Source organism: Battus philenor, unplaced genomic scaffold (genome assembly GCF_028537555.1).
Source record: "Battus philenor isolate CCGP_79_NKW_IND1 unplaced genomic scaffold, ilBatPhil1.0.hap1 SCAF_5, whole genome shotgun sequence".
In the NCBI taxonomy this organism is placed as follows: Eukaryota; Metazoa; Arthropoda; class Insecta; order Lepidoptera; family Papilionidae; genus Battus; species Battus philenor.
This window is the reverse complement of record NW_027181715.1, coordinates 3,688,655-3,701,288: the sequence shown is the minus strand read 5'-3', so window position 1 is coordinate 3,701,288 and position 12,634 is coordinate 3,688,655. Positions and strand designations below refer to the sequence as shown.

General features: G+C 32.6%; 1 protein-coding gene across 1 annotated transcript in view; it reads left to right on the top strand.

Annotated features, from left to right (window-relative positions):
* The first annotated feature begins 4,068 nt into the window (after window positions 1–4,068).
* Window positions 4,069–12,634, top strand: part of LOC137929956 (serine/arginine repetitive matrix protein 2) — a 118,358-nt gene continuing 109,792 nt past the window's right edge. Inside the window, exon 1 of the mRNA XM_068773113.1 lies at window positions 4,069–4,328. Coding sequence (XP_068629214.1) covers window positions 4,214–4,328 — 115 coding nt within the window. The 5' untranslated portion in view covers window positions 4,069–4,213. The remainder of the gene's footprint in view (window positions 4,329–12,634) is intronic.

Sequence of the window (12,634 nt, the reverse complement as noted above, 5' to 3'; positions counted from 1 at the left end):
TCTTGTAAGAGTAAACAGATTATAGTGTAACTGTTTAGTATAGTTTGTTTTGAGGTTAAAAATGGTTGTTTATGGGATGGGTTAATAGAAGAACGGATGCTTTTCTTGACAACCCTACTAACAACAGCCGCTCCGGAACGCGAGTGAACTTGTGGTGTCTTATTACGTTCTGTATTGACAGGCTTTTCGCTAATCTAAACACAATGTTGAGTTATCCTTTATTTTAAAATAAGAAGCGCTGGATTTTGCATTTCTTAAAATGTTCAGATTTGTATTATAAAAGACGCAGTGGCAAAATGCCGTATGCAGGCCACTTCTAAACGGTTATTTGGGAATCTATGCCGAAGGCTTATCTCCAACAGCGGACGGTCTAAAGAACGATGATATCTGTTAAAAGGCTTGCTTATACCGTTACATTATTTTATTAATATGTATTTGACAGTAATTGTCTTTACTATATTATCAATATTAATACAAAAGGACTTCTATCCCTCTTACGTCTTCGTTCGAAAACAAAACAATGATGTGTAAATACGTAATTTAGTATAGGAAAATCTGACTCCTATAATAAGATAAACGACTAACATTATCCATTCTTATCTTCTTATCAATGAAAATAAATTACCGATAACAAATTAAACCGGTGATTTAAAAATTCGTAACGTATTTGTTTTTCTTCCACATAACCTTGGAAAGGTTATGTTACGTTGTCATTACCCTGAGAATGGGCGACAATTCGGCACACTATTTACAATTTAAAAAAAAAATTGAGTTAAATATTACGTTGATAAATTTTGTTAATTATTTAATTGAATATATCAATTAAATAAAAGTACGAACGAAGAGACGAGTAAATAAATAAATAATTGAACGCAAAATCGTTTTGTTACCCCTCATATTAAGATAGGATATTTAAACCACCTATTGTCTTTTTGTTAAGCTTTTAGTATTATATGTTATATGAGTAATTCAAAATTCTTTTTTTTTAAATTTAAAATCATCATCATCATTCATCAGCCGTAGGACACCAACTTTAAGATATAGCCTCCTTATACATTTCCAATAGAACCGGTTGATGTGCATTTACTTAATTACAATTATTTACTTACTGCATTCCGTCTTTAAACTATTACTTATTCGTTGTTGGTATAAAATTATGTTAGAAAACGTAATACAATAATAATATCAGACGTTTCACAATACTCTTATGATGATAATTCTCACGGAAGGTCCAATTCTTTGTTGAATGTGAGTGTGTGAGTCACTTTAAATATTTCAACACGCAACGGGTCATTTTTTCTGACACCAAAGTGTACTTTCTCCTAATTTCTGACTCGAAAGTTTTGTAACAACACAAGTAAGGTAATCGTGCTCTGTGTGACGAACGCTCCGCGCTTCAAATCCCTATATGGAGAGATCGTGTCATACGTAATGCCGGTGTGATTTTCATGCGATTAGATAGCTTAGTGTCATGCAACGTTTCTTCTGAGAACCCTGCCTAATGTAATGTTATAAACAAGGAGTTGTAAATGTCAATCATTATCTACTGGAGGTACAGTTAAATATATACGTTTTTTTTTTAATTTTAGTCTTTTTTATTTCGAAAGAACTGTAGAAAAGGTTCTTAAATCAGCGACATTCGATTTTACATGGGGTTTTTTTCTGTTCCTAAGACGACACATATTTCATCATCATTTCAGCCATGGAACAACTATTGCTGAACATAGGATAGCATAGCTGGAGGTATCCTGCATAGATTTCCAATGGGACCAGCTGAAAGCGCCCAGGGTCCAGCGTCTTCCGACGACATTAACTTATCTTTACTTCACTAATATTTTTTGTTTTTGTCTTACCAGTGTAACCTTCTGTAAAGTACACACAAAGATTTATACTACAATGGCATGGTTTTGAAATAAAATAGCACTTTTGTTAAATTATGCATTTTTTACAAATATTATATTAAAATATTAAAGTATCTAAATTTAACTGACAGTTATGCAAAAACTGGGTAATTTTTTTTTCTTTAATTACTACCTAGGATTGGCCACTACCTGCCATATCTTTTCATTTTCAGTTGGACCTTTGGTTATGGGACATTTGTACTTTTTAATTTTTTTTCCAAAAATTAAATTATAGTAGTTAGTAGATATTACCGTTTAAAATAATTAACATTTACAGATTGGCAAAAACTTAATGTTTTCTTTCTTTTTTTGCCATTTAATCGTGACTGAGGGTTGTGGCCATGCATGTCAGTTTCCGCTAACATCTTTTTCCAGGCTGTTCTATTTTGTGAACATTTTAAAGAGCCGTACACGGTGTTCTTGTTAAAATTGCGTCAGTCTAGTGGGCGAGTAGGTGACTGTCCTCTGGTCCTTTTTCCGTCCCTTCCATATTGCTGACAACTATTAGCTCCTCTAGATTATCCGTGTAATGTGGTCGAAGTAATAGTGTTCTACGCTAGCAGATTGTGGATATTTTAACCTTTATGTAAATAAACCAGTAATAAAAATATAAATTTAGTTAGTAAAGTTAACTGTACACTAAACTGTGATTTTATTTGCACATTAGGTTTGTCTTTTGTGATGAATTTACATAACTCCTTACTAAATTTCAGTCGTGAGTAATTTGCAACATGAGCAGAAAAGGTCTCAACCCCAATTAATATAATTTTTTATCGTGGGATATAACTTTAATTCACATATGTAATCTAATAGCGTGGGATCTTAGAATACCTTTGATGTTTGGTCACGTTTTTAAATCCAAGTCGTTCATATTGATTATAAAGTTGATAATTAAGGAAACGAAAGTAAAGCAGAAAAAAACAGGTAAATACATTTATTTAAACTGTAAAGAAAGTGGTTAATCTAAGTAAAATCATGTTCAAAATAAATATATATCTAGGATATGTAGATAAGATAAATCATAGAGATGATATAAGTCATCGATGACAATATATAATCGAACAATTCATATTAAAGGCTTATTTTGTTAGAGCACAATCGAATTGAAATAAAATTGATTTTTTATTTTTTTTAAATCTAAATAAAAAATATAGAAAAAATTAAAAAATAAGAATTATTTTTATTTTTATTGGATCAAATTTATTTTAATGTTTTTTTCCATCGATGTTATGTTATGTTATAGAAGGGGTACAAAAATAATGGGCTTAAATTTAAATAAACTTCTAATTTATATACTTCTTTACATAACCTATATTAAAAGTGATAAATCCTTTTCGATTAAGTTAAAAAGAAAGCTGGTGTTAGTGAAAATACCGGTTTCGTAAAACTTTTTTTTTTTAATTCATGTTCGTCGCAAGCAGTTTTTGCTAGTAAGCAACATCCTGTCGATGGTTTGCGGTAAGCGTCTACAGGGCGTTGCTTGTAACTCTTGATTGATACCAAATGGGCCCAATTCGCAAGCACAACAGGTTTCGAGCCTGTAAATCTTGTTTCTTAGCTGCCACCCCAGGTCCAGTCCAAGGAACAGAAGGCAAAAGTGAAGACAGCGAAGTAGAGTCATTATTTTTTCACTATGCTGTATTAATTATACTTAATTTAATTTACTTTTGAATGCCTAGTATATTAGTATTTTATAGCATTGAAACAAAAGTATTAAAGTTTTAATAACTTATATTTTAATTTGGCATGTAATCTGAATTTTTGAAAAAATTTTGGGGTTCAGATATGCCTGATGGCTGTTCAGTATGACGGTTCCGTATTTTTTGTTGCTCCAACATCAAAGTCTTATTTAGTTATTCTGAAGATTCTTCTATATATAAAATTCGCATTTTTTGTCGAATTCCTTTTGTAAAATAATATTTATCTGCTCAAGGCACGTCCGAATGCAATCTTCGAAATTATGATTATGACATCGTACAGGATGTCTCCTTTAATGTGTTTTCATGTAACTGGCAGCTTCCAAAAGTTTTTATGCTCTTTGAAATTTTTTAAACTTCGAACTCAAGCGGCGCCGATCGAGTGAACAAGAGAGATCACGGCGCGCGCGCCTGTGACTGGTGCGCCAGTCAGCCGCCGCTCCCCGCCGTGCGCGCGTGTCTCGTCATAGAAAATTGTACACCTGTGGCGACCGCGCCAAATCGTCGACCGTTATCGTCCTAAATGATAGCCTAATGGACGAACGCAAAGGTAGTCTATGCATGCTCGTGTTAGTGTGAACTTTTAGTGGAGTGCAGTGTTGTGTTCATGTTGAAATGGAAGAGGTTCGCATATCGGATTGGCCCGAACCACCGGGCTCGCATGCATGGCTGCCCGCTTATGGTTTCCAGCATGAATTGTTGGATAAGGACGATTATTTTGGCTCCAACGGTAAGTTTAAATTCACTAGTTAAGTGAGACATTTGCTTCATCACCATATTCAAGTGTTTGTGTTCAAATGTTTGTATTGCTATTTATTGTTTTGCTTTGTGTGTTCAAATTTTCTTATTAACGCGCAAAAATTAAATAAAATCCCTTTTGTTGCGATGGCGTCGGTTTACATGATGTTGCAAGTCTTCTTTGTAGATCGTCCAAACAAAAAGGTAAGATAAGAATCGTTTCGTTAACCTGTAAACTCATTTTAAAATACGAACAATAGCCTGCATATTATCATTTCATTAATGTTTCGAATAAGAATGATTATTATTCGTAACTTCTGTACAGGCGGTTTTTAATCTCACGAAACTAATATATGCACATTACATTCAAAAATATATTCTTACACAATCTTATGACTATATAACGTAAATGTGAAATGTGATTTTCATATTTATCTGATTTCTATGAAACTAAAATTAAAAACGAAATATACAGAACTGTGCTGTTTATTTGCAATAACTTCAAGAAGTGAAATGGAGAGTGAATTTTAAAAAGGAAATTACCACAATCATTCGTTTTAATAATAATTTTTTACCGTAAATTCTGATAGAGTGAAATTGCTGCCTCGTGAAAGTGTTCAATTATAAGAGGAATTAGTTATAGACGTGGTTTTAGAATAATTACTTAAGAAGTCGAATCAACGAACTGCAGACAAAACTTTAAGTATTATTTGTTTATTTACTCTTTTTACACCTCGTGTAATGGTGTACTTAATGCCTTATAAACATTCTCTACCCGTCAACAGGTTTTTATGTTTTGTGCTACTTAAAAAACTTAAGAAGTATTTACGTCTGTGCTTCTGTTCCCTTTTCGGAGATCTGAACGTCCCCCCTTCACCTGCCATAACTTTGGCGAAGGATTGAGGGGTTCTCCGGTGAACGTAGATTTAGGTAATTCTGACATGATATTGTAGATTTGCAGCTCTACCCTGAGTAACTCACACACATGTGCATTACTGTTAAAACTCAATGGTAAGCGTTTACGTATTTATGACAACAGGCGTTAAAAGAAGACCCTTGAGTTTTAGCTGATGGAAGTCCGGCATAAACATTTCGTCGAAAGCGGCACGAATAAGCATCCTTAGAGTACAATTTCCCAATGTAAAAAGAACCATAGTGATATAGACTTGATGGTATTCGGTATTGTTCGTTGCTATTTTCATTTACTTACTCGAACACGTTGAGGATTTCGAGTTCGCATGGTTATATTTAAGGGGTTTTATAGGGCTCTTTATAAATCTATGAGGTTATGTGCAAGAGTTTTCAGCACTGGTCCAAGTCCTAGAAAAGAGCTGAAGGCTTTGGTTGATATAACAAAACTTTATTGATTCGAAATTTAAACTGCGTGGAATATCAAGAAAAAAACACCAAGATGGTCGTTTGGACTGGAACTACTACTAAAATATTTATGTCGGAAAAATTCGAGATAATCTTACAACGCAATCCTATAATGGCTACATCACGTCAGTCTTGTTTACATATTTAGTTATATAGTTTATAACATTGATAATCCCTTTGTGTTTTTGGAGTTACATAAATAGGGTAGAGGGTTATAACAAAAGTTGTTCTGATTTCACACAAGCCAACTAACCCCTTATATATATAAGGGACCCACTCTTATACAAACGACGTATTAATCATTTGTTAGAGATCAAATCTTTGTGTGAAAGTTTGATATTGTGACCGTAACTGATTATAAAAATTAAATACGTAATAATTGTTAATTTGTAAGTATCATTATTATCAATTCTACTGTAGGATGTTCATGCTGGATATCTACCGATTCCATAGAATTCCAATAAGATCAGATCGAGTCTTATCGGAAATCCAACGTCTTTCAAGGACTTTAACAAGATCATTTGTTTACTTTTTGCGTGGATGTCCTACACTGTGCTTGCCGGTATGTGATTTCTGGGTTTATTTGGGCCATGTTAATTAGTTTCAATCGTTTACGGATATCTTCATTTCTGTTTCGATTTTAAAAAAGAAATTCCAGGTTTGGTGTGTTCACTCTCGTAGAGCTACTATGAGTTTGCATATGTGGTCCGAATATTTAGAAAAGTTGCTTATTATCTGTTACTACTTGATATCCTTTAAACATTTAAGGTTTACAGTAAACAAGAAACAAAATGTTAATACGGAAAGCCAAAGTATGTAGCAAAGTATCAAATTACCTACTAGATATAAGAAACCTTAATGAGCATTTTGTATAAACAGCATACATGCCTAGTGACTAAAACGTATATGTTGCCGTATATGTAACCAACCAGCAAAATTTTATTTCGAAATTCACATGCTTGCAAATGTAACCATTTTTGGTTATACATTTTTGTCCGAAAAAAAATCTAAATTTTATGTGATTTCTTTATATCAATATTAAGTTAATTTTCGGTTGCGCTTTTTGACTCGTCATCAACGATTAGATGATCACTGCAAGGCTTCTACTAAAGGTCGCCAAGATGACCGGTCGTACTTCATTAAACGACTTCTTGCGACAACTAAAACCATGTCTGTGATCAGTAACAATATGTTATTTTTGGGGTAAACAAACCTGTATTGTTATAAAAAAATTAACGGTCCATTTTATTGTAGTGATTTAGTGCATTTCGTGCATAAACAATAAAATTAATTGGTTTTACGTCATACCTAGCGCCTGTTAGCGCTTGTCTCGACCCTAAATCTAAGCCAGCTGACGGAGCATTGTCGACATATTTTATACAAATATTTGTTCCTACGTGCGTCAGTTTGAACACAGCTTTGCGATGTTAAAAATTTCATCTTGCTTTTGATTTTACAATATTTTGTCCTAACCATGTTTTTAGCTTTAATAAAATGAAAATAGTCGTATCCCATATTCCCCTTATTTGCTATGTTTTGCTTGTCGTGTTCTAGAAAGTTCTTCCTGAAAGTATGAACCTAGTTTAGTTCTAACGTTTTCTTTCTTAATTTATAGCTGCTATCTTGTGTTATCATGTAATTTAGTGGACTTACGAGTATTTCGTCGTTCTTGTGTATTATTTTTGTGGTATTTATTGTTTTACAAGGTTTTTGCTAACATGATGCCTGTTTTATTACAATGCTCGTGTACAACTAAGTTAATATTTTCTTGTTAACAAAGTTCACTGCGTATTAAACGCACTTGGTAAAAACAACTAAATTGATTAAAACTATAATATATAGAGTGTTTGGTTGTAAGTGTAAAAGCTTTAAAAGTGTCTATTTTTAATCATCCTGTATAAAGTGATCATCCTAAAATATGTTAAACAAATTTATTTTTTCTAATGGAATACGATAGGCCAATGACTTCCTGGCAGTACAAAGTATGCAAAGACAGATATCTTATTTATATATTTTGAAACGGTTTTTTTCTGCATTATTTTTACGTTATATATTATTTCTGAAACCATTAAATTTACATGCATTAATTGATAGTTATACATTTGAGCTTTTATAGCTTTTACACTTATATCCAATCACCCTGTGTGAAGGCAGCCGTCGCAAACGGGCCTTATAAATTCCGTAGCACGTTTGTGTGAGGGAGGTATGCAGTCAAACTAGTCCCCCCTGCCCTAAAGGTCATTCCTTATCCGCAGGCACATCGCACGCCTCACGCTCCGCGACCGCCGGCGCTATGTGCTTTCGAAAGGATCCTGTCAAAAGATGCGTTCAAGGTTATTAAGCTTTACTATGAATGTGATTTACTCACCATCATTAATATCTTCGTTTGTGATGTCTTTGTGTTCTACTAATTAAAATAATTAAAATATTACATTTCACCATTACTTTACATTGTGATTGAAACCTTTAAAAATAGCTAACGAACGTATGAATCAACTTAATTATTTGAATATAGAATACCATAACATATTTCGAATCACGTTCGGATTCGACGATAAAAAAACACCATTGTTGTCATAAGAAAAAACATTATATTTTCGAAACGATATAACCCGGATAAGAAATCCGTAACTAATGACGGAGTAGTATTTATTAGATACGTGTGTTAATAACGGCAATATCAAATTTAAAAAAAAATCGGTTATCAAAAATTATCAGTTTTCACTGAAAAGATTTCAAAACGGTCTTATTGAAAAGATTTAGGGCTGGTTTATGTCATGCAACAGATGTACTAAGGCCGAAATAATATTTATGAATTAAATAAGTATCTAAATGTATTATAATCGTATTTAGATAAATAATTATTCAGTACTTTACTAAATACAAGCATAGTTATATCTCAGGTTCAATAATTATCAGTTTTATACAAGTTTAAAAATTACTCGACGTATCCTCCGATATTGACCTTTTTTACAAAGGCAATTTTAAACGTTTCCAACTTTCATCAAACAAATTTTTATTCGTATGCAAAAACTTGTAACCGTATACTATAACTTTCGAGACACTCTTGAAAAGTCATACTTGTGTAACATTAGAATGTTACTGTAAAAATCCAAGTAATGCTACTACATTCGGTGTTTTAATTTAAAGATTTAATAGCAGGAAATTACAATTAAAAAAATGAAAGTGACTTTATAATCACATTCGTGTTTATAAACAACTAGCCGTGGGAATTTTTTATAATTTTTTTAGTTAGGTTTAGGATAGAGTTGCTAAGGGTTTCTTTTTGTATTAATGTCCATCTATAAGAAATAGTAAGTATTATTTTTCACATGACACGTACCGATTTATGCTCCAAGATGGCTAATGTTAATAAGCAAGGATTTATATTCCGAAATCTAGCATTATATTTTAACAAGTACGCTGGCTCACTGTGATCTATGGGAGTGTTAAAATCATTATCATTGATCTATTGTTATTCAATGCTTTCTATAAAGGTGTACACAATTATATTTCAAGATTTATTTATTTTCAAGATTTCAAAGAGGATCGATTGCAACAGGCCTGCATCTACTTTGTGGACCGTCTTACGCTTGCCGGTCCACTGGTCTGTATTCCAAAACCTTAAAGCTCCCTCCTAGCCATCAATTCTGCAAGTTATGTGAACTGCGCTCTGTTACTTCAACTCGCTATCCGTTAGGCTATGATGGGCTTTTACATCTCATAGAAAAATCTAGAGCAAAACCCCTCTCCATGGCTCGTTGACTTATTCTCTGTTGATGCTGTTAACCCGAGGGCTTTTACATCGGAGCTGAATTCACGATGCGGAAAGGTCCGTGAACTTAAAAACTTAAAAATAAACAAAGCTGGACTGGCGCATATCAGTTGCATGAAATCGCACGTAGTAAAGTGCTCTACCCGAGGAGAGCTGAGTAGTATTGATGTTGTGTATGCTGCTTGGAACGGCAGCGTGAACCACAGGCGAGCCAAGGAGGGATCCGGATCAATCCTTATTTCGCCCACCGTGTTCGCGGTTAAAACGGGTGTTGTGGTGTCTCGTTGAGCAACTGTGAACTTGCTAATGATGCCCAGAGTACAAGTGCATATTCTTGTACCCTAATTCCAAAATATGCCGACATTCATGAATAATCAAAAGTTAATACAATATAATATTAAGGATTTATTGTAAAACTAATCTAAAACTTACGACAAGTATGTGCTATTTGGAATAATCTTATTACTCTTGTCAAGAGATAGCACAAGTAAATAAATGGAAGAAAACCAAAATCTACGGTGAAGTGGTGTTTTCGTTGATAAAAGTGGCCTTGAGTCTCAGTTCACGTCTAGATAAAAATTTTGTTCGATCAATTCATTGTCTTTAAGTTTTTATTTCAACACATTGTTGAAGATTTACTTCGAAAAAGATATTGTTAATCTTAGAAAAAATAAAAAAGATTTGACGTTAGTTACTTAGTAGCCTATTTGGTATTGCAAGCTTGGCTTTTAACAATTATTGATTATTATTATAAAGTAATTTATTGAAAACAAATCTTCTTGACTTGAGATGTTTGTTAAATTAAGCATTCAAACTACAGGGTTAGGTTATAGGAGATTAAGGGTCTAAAAATTTTGCATCTATTTACAATCATCGTATATAAAGTATTCAAAATATATTACATTCTTTTATAATTAATATTGGAATGCAAAAAGTAAACTTATGCCAGTACAAAGTCTGCAGGGACGAATAGTAAACAATAATTAATTTTAATACTATTTTATATTTATTTTTGGATTGTGTGTACCATACATTAATTGACGGCTAATAATGTATACATATAAATCTTTAAAACTTTTATACCTATAACCAAATACCCTCTATAACATTGGAGCGTAGAATGAATTAACTTGCATAATTTTCATTTGCCTTCGATATATGTAATGAACAAGTTTCAATCTAATATCTTCAATAGCAACGGTAGCCTTCACTGGAAAACGTCGTGAGGACTACAACGTATGATATACATATATGATGCTTTATTTTGTGTTGAGATTTACAGTCTTGGGTATACGGCTCCGGTATTAGTTATTTTGTCGAATCGGAAAAACTTTAAACTCTAAGGCGGCTTAGACGGATATTTCTCAGGGTTAAGAGGAGACCACGGCTTGGTCTATATACATACTTGATGTATATTCAGCGTTCTGATTCAATGATGCCCTAGGAATTCGGACCTCGGGTCGGGACACAAGAGTGCGCGGTACTGCCTATAAATAGGTATCGTAGTATTAATCTAGACGTTTACTTTTTGAGATCACATAGATACCCAAAATGAGATTTCGTTGATGTCAATCCCTAAGAAACCTTCTTTTGTTCAAAAGCATTATCCGATTTTAAGGAATCCTTACTTAAGTGTAACTAAGAAATTTATATTTCGTTTTTTGTGGCCCAGCAATAGTAGCTCTGCTTATTTATATTAAATACTCATGATAAAAATTAACTTCGTTCAAACAAATAACGCATCAAAATATTTCAAATGCCTATTTTCTTTACCAACCTACAAAGAGATATTTTAGAAGTTTCAACTCATGTACCGATTCAATTTTGCTTGAATGCAACTTAATATATAAAACACGTTGTAATGATGATATTTACATCTGCTCGCAAACATAAACTTTCTTTTAAAATTTGTTATCATCTTTCAGTGAAGTTGATGTATAAAATAAATGAACAAATAGGTTACGTAGTCTAATTTGCTTTCAAAATACATAATAACAATTTCTGCCATTATATCTTGAGTGGGACATTAATTCCAAGTTCTAAAAACTAGGTCGCAAGCAAAAATGAATAAAAAAGACATTAGATTGAAGTATTTGGAGCAGCCGTTAAAACAATTGTATATTAAGATATATAAGTAATTTAATGGTGTAAAACTAATCCGCACCGAAACCATGTCGCACGCTCAAGAATTACCTGCGTGACTCGATAGTAGGACAGTCGATAGATCGTAACCGATTCGGAGTTCATGTCTCAACCGTTAAAAAAATACACAAGAATGTTTGTAGTTATTGAATCTATCTGATATCAGTCTATTTCAAAACCTCTTTTTTTCAGGAGAAACCTTGCCTTTCTTGGTAAACAGATTTATAATCATCATCAGTTGTGAGACGTCCACTGTTATATTTAGGTTTCCTCATAGATTTCCAAAAGAACTGTTTGGAAGTGGACGACCTTAACTAAACCACTTACCCACTTTAGGCTGCGCTTGCAGATCTATGGTCTCCACTCTAGAACTTTAAGGTCACAACTGCCACTCGTCCTGCGCGCGAATTATATCCTACGAGCCTATTTAAACTCTAAACTGAAAGTAGTTCGCCTAGGCAAGTCTTGAAGGAAGAAGAACTTCCAATGTTATAGTGGAATATTTCGAAATGTTCTTTCTAATTTATTTATAAATACGTTATAACATTTTTATTTATAATATAATGTTCAGTTTATGTACTTTTTAGTTTTTGTATTTATATTTCCATGTTCTTGGTTAAAACATATTATCATGTGAAACTGGGCACTCGTCTTGTAATTTAATAATATATATTCGTAAACCGCTTAATATTATTATTAAAAATTATTTTAATATTACATCGCAATGATCGTACGTCATTTCGACAATGGATTTAATAAATTTCTAATCTGTTATTATTACAATATTATTTTTTTGTCATTTTACTGATAAGTAAGATTTAATGTTATTGAAATAAAATGTATTATTATAACATAACTTTATCGGAAGGTACTAATATAATTTCTTGAAAAAAAAGCTTAACTTGTTTTACCTTTGAACTTACCAATCATATATTAATGCAAGTTTAATAATAGTTTATAAAAATCGTTAATATATATAAAGTATACAAGATTCGGTATCAAAA